Genomic DNA, 20,068 nt, shown 5'->3' with positions numbered 1-20,068 from the left:
TATAAGTAAAGGGATGGAGTAAGAATATATACATATAAATATATGGATGAGCAATGACAGAGCGGCCTTCTGGATGGTAGTGGGGTGAACAGGCATTGGCTCGGGTGGTTGGTTGTTGTCCTTGATGATCTTTTAGGTCTTCCTGTGACATTGGGTGCTGTAGGTGTCCTGGAGGGCAGGTAGTTTGCCCCCAAGTGATGAGTTTTGCAGACCGCTCCACCCTCTGGAGAGCCTTGCGGTTGTGGGCGGTGCCTTACCAGTAAGTTGCCTTACCAGGCGTTAATACAGCCCAACAGGATGCTCTCAATTGTGCATCTCTAAAAGTTTGTGAGGGTTTTAGGTGACAAGACACATTTCTTCAGCCTCCTGAGGTTGAAGAGGTGCTGTTGCGCCTTCTTCACCACACTGTCTGTGTTGGTGAACCATTTCAGTTTGTCCATGATGTGTATGTCGGGGAACTTAAAACTTTCCACCTACTCCACTGCTTTCTTGTCGATGTGGATAGGTGGGTGCTCCCTCTGCTGTTTCCTGACATCCACGATCATTTGCTGCTTTATTCACGTTTTCAAGTACTGGTGTCAAATCATGCATTACAATTCTTGCATAGATTGTAATCTTTTTTGAAGATTGTACTGATTATGATAAGCTAATGCTAAGCTATTTTCCAGCTATGTGTGGTGCCATGTTTGTTGACATCATACAATGCATTCTCGTTGTCACGTAAGTGTCTGTCAGACCAAAGATGTTATAACAAGGGATAGTTCACTTGACTGACGTATGGTGCTTTCAAGACAACTGGGAACTCTGTAAAATACGATGCCAAATCATGACGTCAGTGAACTTCAGGTCAGAAGGTCGGAGCTCTATAAAGAGGCCCGAGTTCCCAAGCTGGAATTCCGAGTTGGATGACAGTTCAAAACGATTTTGTCCATTCAGAGCTCATGTTTTCCCGAGTTGTAGTTGTCTTGAACACGGCACCAGATTGTAGCTATGGTACCTCGGGGTTGCCAGCTCAGACCTCCCCCCCCCCCCCTTCCAGGGTTTTTATTTTTATTTAGCGTATAAACTTCTCCTGTGTTTGCCCCCCATTTTATAAATAAATCCCCCATCATAGTAATATTTCCTGCATCACATCCCTCCACGAAACCTCGCTCCATTTCTACCCCCACAAACCCGCCCTAAAATGGTTTCATCCCTGTTTAGCTTTCACACTACGGTTAGGCTAGGCAGTAGGCTTGTATTTGTTGTGATGATCTGTGAGGGGATAACATTATAATTGCTTTGTCAAAAATTGTAAATAACTTGTCAAGTCATGTGCTCCAGTTCTTGTATACACTGTAACAAGTACATTGAAGATTTGTAATATGCTGAAAAATGGACAAATTAAGTTCATATTTTCAAGCAATGGGCGCAGCCATCTTTGACTTTGTTTATTTGCGTCTTATAGTGAATGGCATTCTGGGATTTGGGAGTTTTCGCTTGTCAAACATAAACAAACATGGCTGCCATCATAAAGAATGTAGCTGCTGTTAGCTTAGCTGACACCCATCTCTTTTCTAAACCATATTACATTTCTCTCTTGTGCTCACCAGAGATGTGGTACATTGTAAACAAGTCTAGCTGTTAGGTTGCTAACTGTTTTGTTTTTTGTTAGCGCAACCTTTTATTTAGACTGGTTTACGGAATGAGTTTGGCTGTGGATGTGTTCTGTGTGATATTTGGATGATGATGTTCGCATTTATCTTTTTCAATAAAAGGTGAAATTGATGAATAAAGTTGTGAAGACCTTTATTTCCCAGCAGTACAAAGCATTGTTTAGATGCTTTCAGAAAACAATACTGTTTAGACAAGTTTGTTCCATCATGTGTTCTGTTACTACTGTTCCAATCACATATTTGTGATGATATTCTGCAGGAACCAGTTAACAATGATCACAAATATGTGATCGTACGTGGCAAAGGGTTAATGGAAGCCTCTCCAACATAATCCAGGTCGAATCAGGAATTCCTCAGGGCAGCGGTCGACCCCTTACTTTTTTCAATCTTTACTAATGACATGTGACTGGCTTTGAGTAAAGCCAGTGTGTCTATGTATGTGGATGACTCAACACTATACACATCAGCTACTACAGCGAGTGAAATCACTGCAGTTAGTTTCAGAATGGGTGGCAAGGAATAAGTTAGTCCTAAATATTTCAAAATCTAAGCATTGTATTTGTGAGAAATAATTTGCGAAACCATAAACCTCAACTAAATATTGTAATAAATAATGTGGAAATTGAGCAAGTAACCCTGGATTGTAACTGTCATGGTCAAAACATGTTGATACAACAGTAGCTAAAATGGGAGAAGTCTGTCCATAATAAAGCTCTGCTCTGCCTTAACGACACTATCAACAAGGCAGGTTCCTACAGTCCCTAATTTTGTCGCACTTTTCAGCCGTGTAGTCAGGTGGCACAAAGAGAGACCTCCAGAAAATGACAATTGGCTCAGAAAAGTGCAGCATGCCTTGCCCTTATATGTACATGGAGAGCTAACACTAATAATATGCATGTAAACTCTCATGACTCAAAGTGGAGGAGAGATTGACTTCATCACTGCTTGATTTTGTAAGAAGTGTTAACATGCTGAATGCACCGAGGTGTCTGTTTAAACTACTAGCACACAGCTCAGACACCCATGCATACCCTACAAGACATGCCAGCAAGTCTCTTCACCATCTCCAAGTCAAGGATAGACTATGGGAGGTGTGGCCTGGATAGTGGAGTAGTGGCCTGAAAGTGTTATAAAATTATAAAATATATAAAATTCTATATATCTGCCTTAATGTTGCAAGACCCCAGGAGTGTGGGGATCTTTAAATAATACAAAATAGACAACTACAATGAGAGCACAAAACATTAAGAACACCTTCCCCCTTTTGCCTTCAGAACAGTCTCAATTCATTAGGGGCATTGAGGTGGACTCTATAAGGTGTCAAGCATTCTACAGGGATGCTGGTCCATGTTGACTTCAATGCTTCCCACAGTTGTGTCAAGTTGGCTGGTGGACCATTCTTGATACACATGGGAAACTGTTGAGTGTGAAAAAGCAGTGTTGCAGTTAACACACTCGAAATCGGTGTGCCTGGCACCTACTACCATACGCCGTTCAAAGGCACTTCAATATTTTGTCCTGCTCATTCACCCTTTGAATGGCACAAATACACAATCCATGTCTCAAAGCTTAAAAATCCTTCTTTAACATGTCTCCTCTCTTTCATCTACACTGATTGAAGTGGATTTAACAGGTGACATCAATAAGGTATTAATAATAGCTTTCACCTTTCGTCAGTCTGTCATGGAAAGAGCAGGTTTCGTATATGCAGTGTATATTGGTCCTGTCAATCTATATACCAAAAATTATTCTGATCTTTTGATTGTATTCACATGACTTGATTCTTGAAATGTGTAATAAAAACAGTAACCCATGTGTCCAAAGACTAAATATAGTACTATACAGAAATAGCTGTAGGTCACAAACTACTGAGTTGAATCATATATTAGACATAGTTGGGTTTAGAACAGGTCAAAGAGCAATACTATATGAGTCGACATACATATGCTGAAGTCATTTTAACGATTAAAAAAATATTTTCAAAATCCCAACTTTGACACTGGAAGTATGATAATCTTAACATTTCAATGTGGCCTGTCTAGACCCGTTTACTATGTTGACACCAAATTCCATGCATTTACACCAAAAGTAATTTGTTCTGAGGCGCATTTTGATATTGTACAAGGATGTGAACAGGTTAATCACAAAGACATATTTAAGTTGGAGTGACTGTTGTTTGTACCACACAACATGATTAACTTGTCCTGAACCACCGAGGTGGAGAACTCAGGTCAATACTTCCTCGTTAAGGGCACGTGACTGTAAAATAAGCCTTCTGTCCGTACTTTAAAGGAAGATATCTGATTATCAACAGTGGGGTCTCTGTTTCCCTAGCTGGGTAAGGCTGATCCCACACAGCCAAAGGGCAACTGACATTTCTCTAGTGTGGTAATTCAATATACCCATTTTCTATCACTCGTGATTTTAAGACAACGATAATGCACTGGGGTGACGGTAGGTAGAGAGGTAAGTTATGAGTACAAAAATATTACATATATATAAACACTTAAATTACATCTCTTATATTTGGCATGGACCTGTAATCTAAAGTGACAAAAATCAAACAATACATTGATGTTGTGAGGATACAATACAAAAATGGAAAGTGTTTAAGGATTCATTCAAGATTCCATCTCTTGCATAGCAACTGTTTGTGCTTATTGAGAGTCTAGAAGAAAAAAAAGCCCTGTAGTATTATACCATTAAAGGCCTCTATCTCTGACTCATCTGTTATTGCAGGGGCAGGCAGCTAAATTACATTAATCTGGGGTGATCCTGAGGCTGATCGTCAGGGATTACAGGAGCTGCTATCCATCCATACCAGCGCATAAATCTCATCTGCACTGGCTCGTTACTAAATTGCATTGGTTTAGGTTTACATTTCTGTTTTGTAGTATTTACTGATGGTTTTGTCAATGGGGTTAACCATTAGCAAATTCTGACACCAATGCATGTGCTAAAATGGCACACGGTGTGTATATAACCTGGGGAAGATGGATGGGGGATGGTGTGACACGTGGCTGTTTACTTGAAGGACCGGCGGACCTTGCGTCCCTTGAGAGGCTGAGTGGGTCTGTAGTTGTCCTGCATGCAGCAATGTGCCTCTCCGTCCCCACTGAACTTCAAGCTGCGGAATTTACCCATCTGTCAAGCGAGAGAGCGCAAGAAAGGGAGATACAATGGTTAGAATCAGAATGTCAACACTGCGGCCTTTGACTCATGCTAAAGTGGTTGCTGTGGCCTACTGCTCTCCAAAAACGATTTCCTATATTTAGATCATATAATCCCTAAAACAATACCAAATAAGTACCAATGTTCCTATAGACGTCTAACTGATCAATGTAGAGTGAAGTTTTGAGGATAAAGAGTGGAGGACAAAAATCAGAGGGGAGAATAGAACAGTATGCGCAATGACACCAGCGTGCAGCTTGGGAACCCCTCTCTGGTAGAGAGTTCACCTAAACCTCACATGTTAAACCATGTGGGTCTCAATCGCCTGCAAAGCCATATACATTTGTCATTAGCACAAACTCCACAATTGGAATCAAAGTAATCAGACGTACAGCCATAAGCAAGTAAGTAAAGAGTGTACATCCAGGTTCCTATAAGAATGAAAATGTCTTCACTAAATTGATATTACTATGCATACCATGACAATGACCGGCTGCAGAGTCTGTACAGTCTCATTTCCTAGTAAAAGTTCAAAATGTAGGTGTAGACCATATCAATTGACACACTGTTCAACTTGTTCTCATTGACAGCGAAACGTGAAATCACCCCAAAAATTATGAAAGTGCATTAATTTTCTTTATTCTGTAGTCTCACACTCTTTAGGCATGGGTCCTAGACCGTCCTACTGTATGTAGGTGAAAGGCTTTTTCCAACACGACATTGCATCAGTACTCTGTCAGAACTGTGAAACTCTCCATCCAAGTTATTGCTGCCTTGCGCTACACCTTAACCTCAGCAATGCATATGGCTGAAAGTGTCGATTTAGGGAGGGCTACAATCATGATGACATTTGTGAGACAATGCTTTTGACTGCAGCTTTTTGAGCGTTCAGTAAACAAGTCTCCTTGGGGACCAAATGTAAATGCCAGCTGGTGAAATTGGACTTCGGCATTTGATATCCCCAAGGCTCAGCATGGAGCTTCAATAATAAATCAAATCAAAGTTTATTGGTGGCGTATACAGTTTAGCAGATGTTATAGCGGATGCAACGAAATGCTTGTGTTACTAGCGCCTAACAGTGCAGCAAAAATGTCAAAACATGTACACAAAAAAAACTAGAAATAAGAAATCAGAATTAATTCAGTTAACAACCCAAATAACGCTATCAGTAATCCAAATACAATATATGCATATATACACCAATAATATATACTAAGAATGATATGTACAGCAGTAGATACTGCACATTACAATGAGTTGTCAAGAATACAGTGTATACATAAAGTGTAACAAAATGCAATGTACAGTAGTAGGTATATTAGAATGAACTATCAAGAATACAGTGCCTTTCAAAACTATTCAAGCCCCTTGATTGTTTCCACATTGTTACTTTACAGTAAAATGGATTAAATAAAAATCCACAGCAATCTACACACAATAATTACAAAGCGAAAACAGGTTTTTTGAAATGTATGAACATTTGTTAAAAATAAAAAACAACCTTATTTACATAAGCATCCAGACCCTATGAGACTCGAAATTGAGCTCAGGTGCATCCTGTTTCCATTGATCCTCCATGAGATGTTTCTACAGGTGGATAGGAGTCCACCTGTGTTATACTAAATTAATTGAACATGATTTGGAAAGGCACACACCTGTTTATATAAGGTCCCACAGTTGACAGTGCATGTCAGAGCAAAAACCAAGCCAAAAGGTTGAAGGAATCGTCCGTAGAGCGCAAAGTGTCAAGCCACAGATCTGGGAAAGGGTACCAAAAAAAATCTGCAGCATTAAAGGTCCCCAAGGACACAGTGGCCTCCATTCTTAAATGAAAGAAGTTTGGAACCGCCGAGACTTTTCCTAGAGCTGGCCCCCCGGCCAATCGGGGGAGAAGGGCCTTGGTCAGAGAGGTGACTGCCAGAGCTCTAGAGTTCCTCTTTGAAGATGGGAGAACCTTCCAGAAGGACAACCATCTCTGCAGCACTCCACCAATCAGGCCTTAATGGTAGAGTGGCCAGATGGAAGCCACTGCTCAGTAAAAAGGCACATGACAGCCTGCTTGAAGTTTGTCAAAAGGTACCTAAAGACTGTCAGACCATGAGAAACAAGATTCTATGGTCTGATGAAACCAAGATTGAACTCTGGCCTGAATGCCAAGTGTCACGTCTGGAGGAAACCTGGCACCATCCCTATGGTGAAGTGTGGTGGCAGCATCATGCTGTGAGGATGTTTTTCAGTGGCAGGGACTGGGAGACTAGTCAGGATCGAAGCAAATATGTACGGAGCAAAGTGCAGAGAGATCCTTGATGAAAACCTGCTCAGGATCTCAGACTGGGGAGAAGGTTCACCTTACAACAAGACAACGACCCTAAGCACACAGCCAAGACAATGCAAAGCCATGGACTTGAACCCGATCAAACATCTCTGGAGAGACTTGAAAATAGCTGTGCAGCGACGCTCCCCATCCAACCTGACAGAGCTTGAGAGGATCTGCAGAGAAGGGGAGAAACTCCCCAAATACAGGTGTTCCAAGCTTGTAGCAGTCATACCCGAAGGTGCTTCAACAAAGTACTGCGTAGAGGGTCTGAATACTTATGTAAATGTGATTTCACTGTTTTATTTGAAATAAATTAACATTTCTAGACCTGTTTTTGCTTTGCTATTATGGGGTATTGTGTGTAGATTAAGGGGGAAAAAAATATTTAATCCATGTTAGAAAAAGGATGTAATGTAACAAAATGTGGAAAAAGTCAAGGGGTCTGAATACTTTCCGAAGGCACTGTATGAATACACATAGTAAAAAAACTATATAAAAGAAACAGTCCACTCTTTAATGTCTAATAATTGGGGAGGTGTCTGCTGTGTAGCTATGTACTGTTGCAGATGTGTTTCTTATTTCATCATAGGAAGACAGATTGTCTTTATAAATTATTTACAGACAGACTTCGGAAGTTCTAGGACCGCATGGAACAACAAAAACTTTTTTTGCCCATGATATAGGGAAAGAACATACCTTTACTACGCATGCTTGGTATATCAATATGGGTGAAGGCTACTTTCATAGAAGTGGTGGGCTATTCAAATGATACTGGCAGGAGTTACTAAATAAGCACTGTGGGCCACCCCGATAAAGTAATCTAAAGTGAAAGCGGCCAAGTCCATTAAGTGAATGGCTAAACTTCTGACTATAAAAACTAGAGTACAACTAACCTTGCGGGGGCTGTGTGGCATGGTTGTCTGTGTGGCAGGGTGTGCTACACCAGTGCTGACCTTGGTCAATGAATTGGGGCTGAACTGATGAAGTTGATTAGTGACAATGAAGGTGCTGTGTAAAATTATTGTACCTGGGTAAGGCTGACACTGATTGATTCCTTCAGGACAATCCAGGTGACACTCTCCAGCAGAGGGGGAGTGGTCAGGGAGCCATTATATGTCCAGTAGTCCAGTGAGTCAGGCAGCAGAGTTTTGGCGTCAAAGTTGGAAAATGTAGTTTGCTTCCCCTACAGAAGACAAATTGTGATTTATACATGTTTAAACAAAGCCTTACTTCAACATTCCCATCCAATTCCCACTACAGCTAAATTTGAGTAGTAGTCAGTTTTGATTTCACCTTTGATTTGATGGCCTCCAGAGCATCCAGAACCTTTTGTAGTCTGGGGTTTGCAGCACCAAGCTATAGGAAACAAGAATTCACAGTTAAACAAGGGAATCAGGCTACTTTTAGAATTAAATCACAAGGAAGCATAAATAGCATATGAACTAATTCTAAACATTTAAATTGTATTAGATCTGTACCTTCAGAAACACTCCAACTACAGCAAGACCATCGGGATGGCTAGCAGCTTCACCAAAGCTGAGGTACTTGGTGTTCCAGTGCACCAGATGGAGCTTTAAAAACAGAAAGATGATGTCAGGTTTAGCTCAGGTAGCCAATCAAAATACTGATCTGAAGCCATACAGCTTGTCCGGTTGTAAAATCTAGGTCTTGAACTGCCTACCTCACATGGGAACTTGATTCCATTGACGGTGTGCTCAGAGCCCCTGTAATCACTGGCTCCCCAGTGGAAGTGGAACTGCTTCAGCCTGTATGTGCCGGTGATGGGGCCTCCGGTCAGTGCTGCGAGCGGGAACGCACAGACACACAAACATACACGCACACACTTTTAATAGATGCTCTTCAAAATATCCAAAGTGTCCAAATGCAGGCAAATGACAGATGATTACTAGTCATCTACTACAGTTACAGGCTGTTGCGTTTGAATTGATTTAAGGCAGGTGTTCCTCAGGGGTACGCCAAATAAAAACGTGATTCACATTTCTATTTTTTTAAATTCAAAATTTTTAAGTCAATTTATATTTTCCAACGGGGCTATACATTTGGGTGAGGATTTTATCCCCTCGCCTGAGTAGCCTCATTTCACTGCCCAAAATAAAATGAAACCATCTAGTGTTCAGCGAAATAACACAATGTCATATACAGGTAGCCTAGTCAAATAATTAAAATCCGATCACATTAAACGTTACTCTGTCGCGGGAATTCCACTAACGGTCCGTATGTAGACAAATGTAGCTGATGCTCATTCCGTTTGCTCGAAAATTGATTTAAAAAAAAGTCATGCCCGCGTCCATAGACACACATACCAGCTCTACTGGTAGTACTGCTACTACCATCGGTACTGCACCTGTCAACGACAAGTTGTTCAGCTTCCACGAGGACATCCAAAGCTAGTATCAGTAATTCTACATTTGTTGCTAGCCCATCTGGCATGGACACTGACAGTGACAGTTGTGAATCTGATGCAGTCGAAGAGCTACTGCTCCCTTACCCGGGAAAGCCGAACGATGGACCATCGAAGAGGCACAAATATGATAAGAACTACATGATTTGGGGGTTCACTTATATTGGTAGTGCCTTTTCTCAGCCACAGTGTGTTATATGTGCAAAAGTACTATCTCCCTAACAACTCAAAAGGAACACGTTGGGAAGCAATACCGCAATATGCTTACTTCATAGATTATCCTGATCGTAAAATACACTACTATAAAATAAACGATAAGGTAGGGTAGGAAACGTTCGTTTTGAACAATCTAGTCTGCAGACAGGTGTGCTTGCTTTCCGGCACCACGTCAATAGACAACAACCAGACAACTAGCGTCTTTTCAAACACCTGCCTACTTGCAACCCACCTATCAATATCATCTACTGTTCTGCAGCCTATATGCACAAAGACAGTGCATACAGAAATTAATTCACCAGTGTTTGATATTTGACACACAGCCACTGAGTTAATATGTAACCAGTTTGCAGCAAGCCTCATTCTCGTTGCCCCTTACCTTACTGAATCCCTGCCTCAGAACCCATCAGAATGTAACTTGTATAGAAAATGAAGGTCATATTTTGTGAAGTGAGAAACGGAGATAATCATGTAATATATATAATTACATATTGACATGATAAAGGCTTACTTGAACTGTCAGTATCATCCACAAAGCCAACTTGGAAGGAATGGCCACTGTTCAGAATGTCTGTGGAGTTGGATGGGTCATAGTTCAGTTTGAGGGGCTTCAGGGCAGAATCGTAGGATGCTTGGCCACTAATAATATTAATAGGAGACTGCCTGGGCCCATTAGCAATGGGGAAGTCCTTACACCAGTTGACAGGTCCTATGATAGAAAAAAACAGGACAAAGACAAAAACAGAAAAAACATACAAATGTATCATTCACTCTATTCTAAACAGTCCAATTGTGTTCTCACAGATACGTTTATGAATTTATGACAATAACCTAACAATGTAGGGCTAATGATTTATTTACAGTAACACACCAGAAAATATTAACACTTATTTACAGTTTTTTTTCCCCCAGATAATAAATGCATAGAGCTACTCTTTCATGCAACTGTTGCAATTTAGTTTCAACTAGTAGGTTGCAAAAGTGCAATCAGCGTCAGATGACACTGAATGCCTCACCGTCAGATGGTCCGTAACCCCAGCCATGAGACATGATTATTGACGTCTGCTCCTACGCAAATATAATCACTTTCAAAAGGTTAGACCTCGATGCAAGGATCCAATTTGTGATACCCTTGAACAACAGGTGTCAGGGTTTAGGCTATATAGACTTCCCCTCGTATCAGTTGTCCTGTACCTCAAGTGGGTGGGTTTAGCCTCGTTATCTTTTGGCGTCATCAAAGCAGGTGTTCAAGCAGAATCAATACATGAACCGGATCACACCACGTTCTTTTGGTCCCATTTACTGTGGAGCGTGTCGCTCTATCAGTCGACCTGGTCTCAGATGCTGAGAAAGAAGGAGAACCTGTTGAGTGAGTGCATTCCAGACAATGTAGTCTTGCCAAAAGCTTTGCTGTTAATAAATTACACACATTTCATGTGTAGTTCCTTCAGCATGGTGTCCTCTGAGGGTTTTTTCTAGTGCTATCCCAAAATAGATGTTTCTTTCTTCTGTTAGCGAGGCCTGCCAGTTTCACTGACATTGAGCTCTTCTACGTAGTCTCAGCCAGTAGTAGAATACTTAGCCTGTCGTATGTGAGATGTGAAAAGAGCAGAATCGACAAGATGGAAAACAAGTATGCAAATCAAACTGCAATGCATTTAATTTTTTCTATGAACTGCCGATGTCCCTTTGAAGGCGGCGTCCTGTCAGCGTAAAAACCTAATATTATACGCGCAATAGACTCTCCTCTCCAGTGTTTAATTATAGGGACAAAGACTATAGGACGTCAGTCACCAGTAGTAGGCCTACAGGTAATTAGACTTGGCACAATATTTGCCCAGATGTGCATAAATTATTTGCCAAAACTTGTTTTTATGCGCCTACCAGTTTATTCGTCACTTTATAACATCGGTTAAACAAATGTCATTTGGAATGAGTTGACTGATATGAAACAAGTGCTAATGAAGTACACGTTCCATTTTGTTGATAATGTGACGCATAGTTTTTGGTAATTCACAATATTCCTTCAAATGCTTTTTTTCGGGATTTGTGTATTTTAATCGTTAAAGGACATTTTGCTTTATGTCAAAACCAAGAAAATGTCATGTGCATTTGCTTCCATCTACTGGTACAATGATGTATCACAGACATTGGCATTCGCATATGTCTACTCTCTTCTTAGCAATGACTGCAACATGTGGCAATTGCTGGGTATTGCTTCTTGACACAATTACTACCAAACTTTAACAAGGTGACGCAGGTGAGTTTAATAATAATGAATAGGCTATATGCGATACAGTTTGGGATCTAACCAGTTGTGCAGTAAGCATGACTTTTCTATATCAGAAAAATTCTAAACTGACAATGCGGAAACGTTGATTAGAAATAAATCAACATTTCACTGTAATTTTGATAGTATTCCATTCTCTTGTGGTGAATGTAAATTAGCATATTTATCATGACACAATCACACACATGTTGTGCCAGTTCTTTATTTACAAACACGTTGATGTGTTTTATGTAAGCCGTGATTGGATCCCCATGTTTGACAGTTGCTTCTCACATGTACTGTAGCTAGTCTTTTATATTGTTTTTGTCACTGACACACATACTCAATGCCAACACATCCCTTTGTGCATTTTGACCTGCAAAGGCTGGATGAGATGACCCATGATTAACACAGTACAGAATATCTTGGAAGTAGGAAGTAAAATGTCCGCTTTAAGAATATATAATTTAAATTATGCTTCAGCATCCTTAACTTTTTTACATTTATTTTTTGCCACAATTTCTTTCACTGCAAAATGCACATGCACACACTTTTGTTAGGGTGCGGCATAGTTTGTGTCAGCAATTATAGATATTTTTAATTGTACAATATCAGTATGATATATTGTCAAGTCATATCAGGGCAAATCATACTGTGACTCATCTTATTTAGACATCTTGTTAGGTACACAAAGAAACAAAAAGGCATGCATGACCAACCTTCCATCCAAAGAATGCCAGAAATAGTCAAAAGTTGTGTAGATACATTTACATAAAAGAGAGGCTCTCCTCTGTAATTAGTTGTAATTGTATTGATATGACCACACACATCAGCCCTCCAGTTGAGTAAGTGGCCCAAAGAAGATTAGTACTATTACGAGACTTTAGAACATTATTGCATTTCTGTCCAAACAAAGTTATTGACATAGCCTTCTGTTCAATGTTCTCTACCTATATAGTACTCTAAATACCTCAATTCATGTTAAGGTCAAAATAATACAATTTTAAAAAAAATGGCTGACCATTCAAACCAATGAGGGTTCGGAACTTTAAAGCCAGTTATCTCAAACGTCTTTTTGCACATAGAACCTTATAGTCCCAAGCTCTCGCAAAGTCTCAGTGAAAAGGACTCATTAAGCCCACAGAAAGAAGGGCTTGATTTGTCATTTCTACCTATAAACTATTAGCAAGGGACAAAATGACAATGACTAATTGGGTCTATAGTGGGAGAGAGGATGGGGTAGTGTCATGTATAAATCAGAGTACTAAAATTAGATAAGTTAGATTTACAGATGATTGGGGACCTTTCAACAAAGATCTCACTACTCAGAGGCCCATTGATGGTGTAGACAACATTGTTAGGGTAGAATAGAAATAAATTGGCATCTGGTACAGCGAGTAAACCTAAAACATCTACAAGGCATTATTTAATAGTGAGTGTTTATTGTAAAATAAATGTAATGCAGCCATTTGAGATCTTACTTAGACTAAATGAGCCTTTTTACAATTGAAGCAAATCAAACATTTATCGTGATTTTATCCATTCAGCTTTTTTTTCTTCTTACCAAAAAAACATCTCATCCTATGAACAAAATCAATACGGGGCAATCTCAGCTCTGAAAGGGTGTGATTTAGCCTCTTTTCATGGCACAGATGTGTGTTTTTGTCCCCAGTTCAGATGGAATAGTAAGCCTGAGTATGGGAACAAATGGCACTAACGCAAGGATCTTCTGACGTGATCTCATTTGGCCCATTCATTTCTCTACAATATTTGATTCCTATGCCGATTTCTCTGACCGACAGGAAATGGCATCAGCAGTCTGACAAGACAGAACAGTTTGACCTTTACAGACAACCAAGTGGAATGCTTTTCCTCACAAATTTTATGTTTCTATACACTTATAAAATAAATACATCCATGTCATTGTTTTTGATCAGGAAATATTTAGAGTATACTATAGCCTAAATGGTCAGTTCATACAAAATGAATGTCAATCTCTCCAAAAAGCAAGATTTAACTTTCTTCAGTCCCAAACTTAACTTTATTACATCTTCACTAACTAATTTGTTGTCGTTTCTCACAGTTTTGATTTATCAGCAGAATTCTGTGGTGGACTAAATTGCAGCTGTCATGGGTTTTCGTCATGTCCCCCTCTGTTTATAGTGACAGCATGATAGCTAATGAGCCACAGTTGTGAACAAGCCCAGTCTGTTTTCAAAGCAGATGCCAGTCCCCATTTGATCTCCACTGAATAACCTGCCATCTCCTCTCTGCATGCACAGTCCCTATTACCTCACAGGGTGGGAGAATCTCTTATTGTCTAGTGCTTTGATAGGTCAGCATGTTGAGCTGTGCGAGTGTATAGTTACAGTATGTGATGTTTCTTCATAAAAAATGTCAATGGGTGAGAGACACTGTGTACAAAACAGCTCTTTTGATGACAGACTGATCAGGTGAATCCAGGTGAAAGCTAGGATCCCTTATGGATGTCACCTGTTAAATCCACTTCAATCATTGTAGATGGAGAGGAGACAGGTTAAAGAAGGATTGTTAAGCTTTAAGACAATTGAGACATGGAGTGTTATGTGTGCCATTCAGATGGTGAATGGACAAGAAAAGAGAGTGCTTTTGAACTGGTTATGGTAGTAGGTGCCAGGCGAACAGGTTTGAGTGTGTCAAGAATTGCAAACCTGCTGTTTTTTTCCGTTCAACAGTTTCCTGTGTGTATCAAGTATGGTCAACCAACTTGACACGACTATGGGAAACATTTGAGTCAACATCGGCCAGCATCCCTGTGGAATTCTTTCGACACCTTGTAGAGTCCATTCCCAGAAGAATTGAGGCTGTACTGAAAGCAAAAGGGGGTGCGGCTCAATATTAAGGTGTTCTTAATGTTTTGTACACTCAGTGTATAAAACTGGTAAAGCTATAGCACACATTGGACATAAACAGTAAAGATTGTTTGTATGCTACTGTTATGGTAAGTAGTTCACTACTATCAAAACTGCAGAATTTTAGGCAGGGGGCTGGAGGACACTGAGTTTTGTAGTCCTGAAAGTAAATCCCTCAGCATTTCACTTTAACATGTAAAGCATTGCTTTCAATCATGCAATCATTGCCACATTAGTTACTAACACAGCTACACTGTGTGTGAGATAATAATTAGAAAATTGGGCACACTAACTGTTGTATTTTATTTTCTAAGGGCCCCTAACACACAATACACTGCCCCTCTCTTTACACAATGCTGAGATAAAAACAAACTTACATGGATCAGTATTACTGGCAATGGATGGGAACAATCTGCTGTTGCTTTTTAGGGATTATATTGGACACAACTCTAGGAAATGCTGTATAATTAGGCTATTAATAGCCCACAGTCAATTTTCTTTGTTAGGCCTGTAATGTAGTGAACGTTATGCCATAATCCAGTCTGTCTTTTCATCGTGTGGGATTCCAGTTCCATGTTTTACAGTAGCCAGCGGGTGGGAGGGATATGCCATGTGAACTATGTAATGCCAGCACACTTCTGAGTAAAGTTAAACTAAAGTATATGAATGCCTCAGTTCTTATCAACATAAGCCATCTAAATAACTGGATGTTACAAGGTCTAGATGTATGCTTACATAAATCTGTTCGGCACAAGTATTCATATCTCTGACAAAAAATATTTTTTAACCATTTTTAAAATACCCCCAAAAATATAATACACTGAGTGTACAAAAGATTAGGAACATCTGCAGCGGTGGAGACAGGTTAGAGAAGGATTTTCAAGCCTTGATGGATTGCCTATGTGTGCCGTTCAGAGGGTGAATGGGTAAGACAACGGATTTAAGTGCCTTTGAACGGGATATGGTAATAGGTGCCAGGCACGCCAGATTGTCAAGAACTGCAACGCTGCTGGGTTTTTCATGCTCAACAGTTTCCCGTGTGTATCAAGAATGGTCCACCACCCAAAGGACATCCAGCCAACTTGACACAAATGTGGGAAGCAATTAAGTCAACATGGGCCAGCATCCCTGTGGGTAGCTTTCGACACCTTATAGTCCATGCCCCGACGGTTTGAGGCTGTTTTGAGGGCAAAAGCGGTTGCAACTCAATATTAGGAAGGTGTTCTTAATGTGTTGTACACTCGGTGTATATGTTTTGTTGAAAATATGATAGAGCAATTCATTTTTGTGAAGTCAGTTCTATGTTTGGTGGCAATTGTCTATGTGCTGAAGGAAAACATTTTTATAAATAATTCATAATTATACTCTATATTCCCTACGCAATTGTCTTCATCACAACAGTTTTAGCAGCCCAAAACAATTAATTGTCCCTAGTCCATCCGCCATGCCGGGTCTTAGTGGCATCTTGATTTCTGCTGTGTGGGTTTTCCTCCTCTATGCGTTGCATCAACAGAGCGAGCTGTCAGGTGCATGGAGCAGAGGCTCGTGCGGTTTGATACCTATACTGCCCATCACCAGTCGCTTCTATTATTTCTCATAAACGGTTGTTTCATTTAGGATTTATCGAATATCATTCCACTCATGAATGTTGACTTGAGAATACTCTGAAGGTAAGCTCTCAATATTTTCCTCCATACAAATAGCAAGTGGTTGATTTGATGAATATACTGATGGTGAGGAATGGACCACATTAGCCTACTATCTACCTTCTTTGACAACTGTTTGCTGGCCGAAAGGCATTCTTTTAAAATAGGCTACATTGTAACCACCAACATGATGGTTGTAACACACACAAACACTTATCGCACAATGAAATTCCATAATTCTAGCGCCGATACAGCAGCCCACATCAGTTGCACACAGCAGCGCAACATATGAAGCACGATGAAGACCGCAAAAGCCAAGCCTGCTGCTCCTACACATGTCGTGAATAGTCTGTGCGCTGTTTGAGTTAAAGCTATCGATGAATGCATGCACATTTTCTGACAGTATTCTATAATTTCTCTCGTCTTGGAATGCAGTGCATGCTGTGTCTATAGCTTTTGGGTCATTTTACTGTTCAATAAGTGTTTGGAAACAAGTTTTTGCTATTTGCATAGTTGAACATGAGTGTTTTGATCAAACACACTTTCTTCCGATTAGTATATCAAATAGCCTACTAACCAGGAGACAAATTGTAGTATTTCATAGATGTATACTGTTGCTCTAAAGTATTGCTTCAAGTCATGGACAGAGATGGGCGTTATCATTCTCGCAGAGAGAAGACGAGAGAGAAGACATCAGTGTTGCAGATTTATATATGTTACTAAGCAGGTATTGCCAGGGTTTCCCCTCCGAAATATTATTAATACCTACATCAGATGGCACTTTTTTAGGGTCTTCCGCTGACATAGAGGTCCTGGATGGCAGGAAGCTCGGCCCCAGTGATGTACTGGGCTGTACACACTGCCCTCTGTAGTGTCTTGCTGTTGGATGCCAAGTAGTTGCCATACCAAGCGGTGATGCAGCCAGTCAAGATGCTCTCAAGGGTAGAGCTGTATAACTTTTTGAGGATCTGTGGGCCCATGCCAAATATTTTCAGCCTCCTGAAGGGGGACGAGGCGTTGTCGTGCTCTCTTCATGACTGCGTGTGTGTGTGTGTGGACCATGATAATTCCTTAGTGATGTGGACAACGAGGAACTTGAAGCTCTGGATCTGCTCCATTACAGCCCTGTCGATGTGGATGGGGGTGCTCAGCCCTCTGTTTCCTGTAGTCCACGATCATCTCCTTTGTCTTGCTGACATTGAGGGAAAGGTTGGCACCACACTGCCAGGTCTCTGACCTCCTCCCTGTAGGCTGTCTCATTGTCGTCGGTGATCCAGCCTACCACCGTTGTCATCTGCAAACTTAATTATATTGTTGGAGTTGTGCACTGCCACACAGTCGTGGCTGAACATGGAGTACAGGAGGGGACTTAGCATGCACCCCTAAGTGGCCCCCCTTGTTGAGGGTCAGCATGGTGAATGTGTTGCCTACATTCACCACCTGGGAGTGGACCATCAGGATGTCCAGGATCCAGTTGCAAAGGGAGGTTTAAAAATGAGGCCGTAAGGGATGGCTGTCGTTTTACGGGCTCTTAACCAATTGTGCTATTTTGTGAGTTCTTTTAGCATTGTTTGTAACTTATTTTGTAAATAATGTTGATGTTGCCGTCTCTTATGACCGAAAAAAGCTTCTGGATATCAGACCAGATATCAGTGAGTAATCTGACCAGATCAGATTACTCAACTCAAACTGGACAAAGATTTTTTCTTTATTGAGTTGAACGCGAAGGATAAAATGTTGCTCCCAGACAAGGCCCAAATCCCTGTCATTCACATGAAGGGAATACAGGGGGCAGAGATCAGGGTACCTTGTGAGAATGTCAGTGAGTGGGTAACCTGCCTCTACCATCTGTTCTATTGGCCAACGTGCAAACACTGGAGAATAATAATAATAAACTGAGCTCCGTTTGAGACTATCCTACCAACGGGACATTAAAATCTGTAAAAGCTTATGTTTCACGGAGTCATAGCTGAACGACGACATGGATAATATATACACTGCTGAAAAAAATTAAGGGAACACTAAAAAAACACATCCTAGATCTGAATGAATGAAATATTCTTATTAAATACTTTTTTCTTTACATAGTTGAATGTGCTGACACAAATTATCAATGGAAATCATATTTATCAACCCATGGAGGGCCTGGATTTGGAGTCACACTCAAAATTAAAGTGGAAAACCATACTACAGGCTGATCCAACTATGATGTAATGTCCTTAAAACAAGTCAAAATGAGGCTCAGTAGTGTGTGTGCCTGTATGACCTCCCTACAACGCCTGGGCATGCTCCTGATGAGGTGGCGAATGGTCTCCTGAGGGATCTCCTCCCAGACCTGGACTAAAGCATCCGACAACTCCTGGACAGTCTGTGGTGCAAATTGGTAGATGGAGCGAGACATGATGTCCCAGATGAGCTCAATTGGATTTAGGTCTGGGGAACAGGCGGGCCAGTCCATAGCATCAATGCCTTCCTCTTGCAGGAACTGCTGACACACTCCAGCCACATGAGGTCTAGCATTGTCTTGCATTAGGAGGAACCCAGGGACAACCGCACCAGCATATGGTCTCACAAGGGGTCTGAGGATCTCATCTCGGTACCTAATGCACGGTGTTGGGCTGTAAGCACAACCCCCACCTGTGGATGTCGGGCCCTCATACCACCCCCATGGAGTCTGTTTCTGACCGTTTGAGCAGACACATGCACATTTGTGGCCTGCTGGAGGTCATTTTGCAGGGCTCTGGCAGTGCTCCTCCTGCTCCTCCTTGCATAAATGCGGAGGTAGCGGTCCTGCTGCTGGGTTGTTGCCCTCCTACGGCCTCCTCTGTCTCCTGATATACTGGCCTGGTAGCGCCTCCATGCTCTGGACACTACACTGACAGACACAGCAAACCTTCTTGTCACAGGTCGCATTGATGTGCCATCCTGGATGAGCGGCACTACCTGAGCCACTTGTGTGGGTTGTAAACTCAGTCTAATGCTACCATTAGAGTGAAAGCACTGCCAGCATTCAAAAGTGACCAAAACATCAGCCAGGAAGCATAGAAACTGAGAAGTGGTCTGTGGTCCCCACCTGAAGAACCAGTCCTTTATTGGGGGTGTCTTGCTAATTGCCTATAATTTCCACCTGTTGTCTATTCCATTTGCACAACAGCATGTGAAATTTGTCAATCAGTGTTGCTTCCTAAGTGGACAGTTTGATTTCACAGAAGTGTGATTGACTTGGAGTTACATTGTGTTGTTTTAAGTGTTCCCTTTTATTTTTTTGAGCAGTGTAGTTGGCTGGGTTTTCCCTTGCATCGGCAGGACAGAACAACTACATCCGGTAAGACGATGGGGTGGGGGTGTGTCTATTTGTCAATAAGAGCTGGTGCGCAATGTCTAATATTTAAGGTAGTCTCGTGGTATTGCTCACCTGAGGTAGAATACCTCATGATAAGCTGTAGATCACACTATCTACCAACAGTTTTCATCTATATTT

At 41.1% G+C, this 20,068-nt stretch overlaps 2 protein-coding genes across 8 annotated transcripts in view; one reads left to right on the top strand and one right to left on the bottom strand.

Annotated features, from left to right (window-relative positions):
• Positions 1-1,767: 1,767 nt before the first annotated feature.
• Positions 1,768-11,561, bottom strand: LOC109871599 (carbonic anhydrase). Of its 2 annotated transcripts, XR_004205812.1 has the most exons (8): positions 10,798-11,184; positions 10,293-10,490; positions 8,825-8,943; positions 8,622-8,714; positions 8,437-8,499; positions 8,171-8,326; positions 4,012-4,799; positions 1,768-3,689 (listed from the first exon to the last, which is right to left on the bottom strand). XR_004205812.1 is itself a non-coding variant. In XM_020462506.2 (7 exons), the coding sequence occupies exons 1-7, from the start codon at positions 10,829-10,831 to the stop codon at positions 4,680-4,682; spliced, it is 783 nt and encodes a 260-aa protein (XP_020318095.1). In that variant the 5' UTR covers positions 10,832-11,561; the 3' UTR covers positions 1,768-4,679. The 2 variants fall into 2 exon arrangements, 1 of the variants encoding a protein (XP_020318095.1); XM_020462506.2 differs by having other exon boundaries at positions 1,768-4,799; positions 10,798-11,561.
• A 4,881-nt stretch (positions 11,562-16,442) lies between these two features.
• LOC109871568 (disks large-associated protein 1) overlaps positions 16,443-20,068 on the top strand; it is a 120,208-nt gene continuing 116,582 nt past the window's right edge. For all 6 annotated transcript variants that reach the window (XR_004205811.1, XM_020462464.2, XM_031807073.1 and 3 more), the window contains exon 1: positions 16,443-16,611. The gene's annotated coding sequence lies outside the window, so the exon portion shown is untranslated. The remainder of the gene's footprint in view (positions 16,612-20,068) is intronic.

Source organism: Oncorhynchus kisutch, linkage group LG27, assembly GCF_002021735.2.
Source record: "Oncorhynchus kisutch isolate 150728-3 linkage group LG27, Okis_V2, whole genome shotgun sequence".
In the NCBI taxonomy this organism is placed as follows: Eukaryota; Metazoa; Chordata; class Actinopteri; order Salmoniformes; family Salmonidae; genus Oncorhynchus; species Oncorhynchus kisutch.
This window is presented reverse-complemented; position numbering and strand designations above follow the sequence as displayed.

Bases quoted from the DNA above. Each gene is read 5' to 3' on its own strand.
- LOC109871599 (XM_020462506.2), bottom strand. From the start codon at position 10,831: ATGTCTCATGGCTGGGGTTACGGACCATCTGACG. The intron at 10,491-10,797 runs GTGAGGCATTCA...TTTCTATCATAG, and splicing joins GGGTTACGGACCATCTGACG to GACCTGTCAACTGGTGTAAG. The intron at 4,800-8,170 runs GTACAATAATTT...CTCGCTTGACAG, and splicing joins TCAGTGTCAGCCTTACCCAG to ATGGGTAAATTCCGCAGCTT.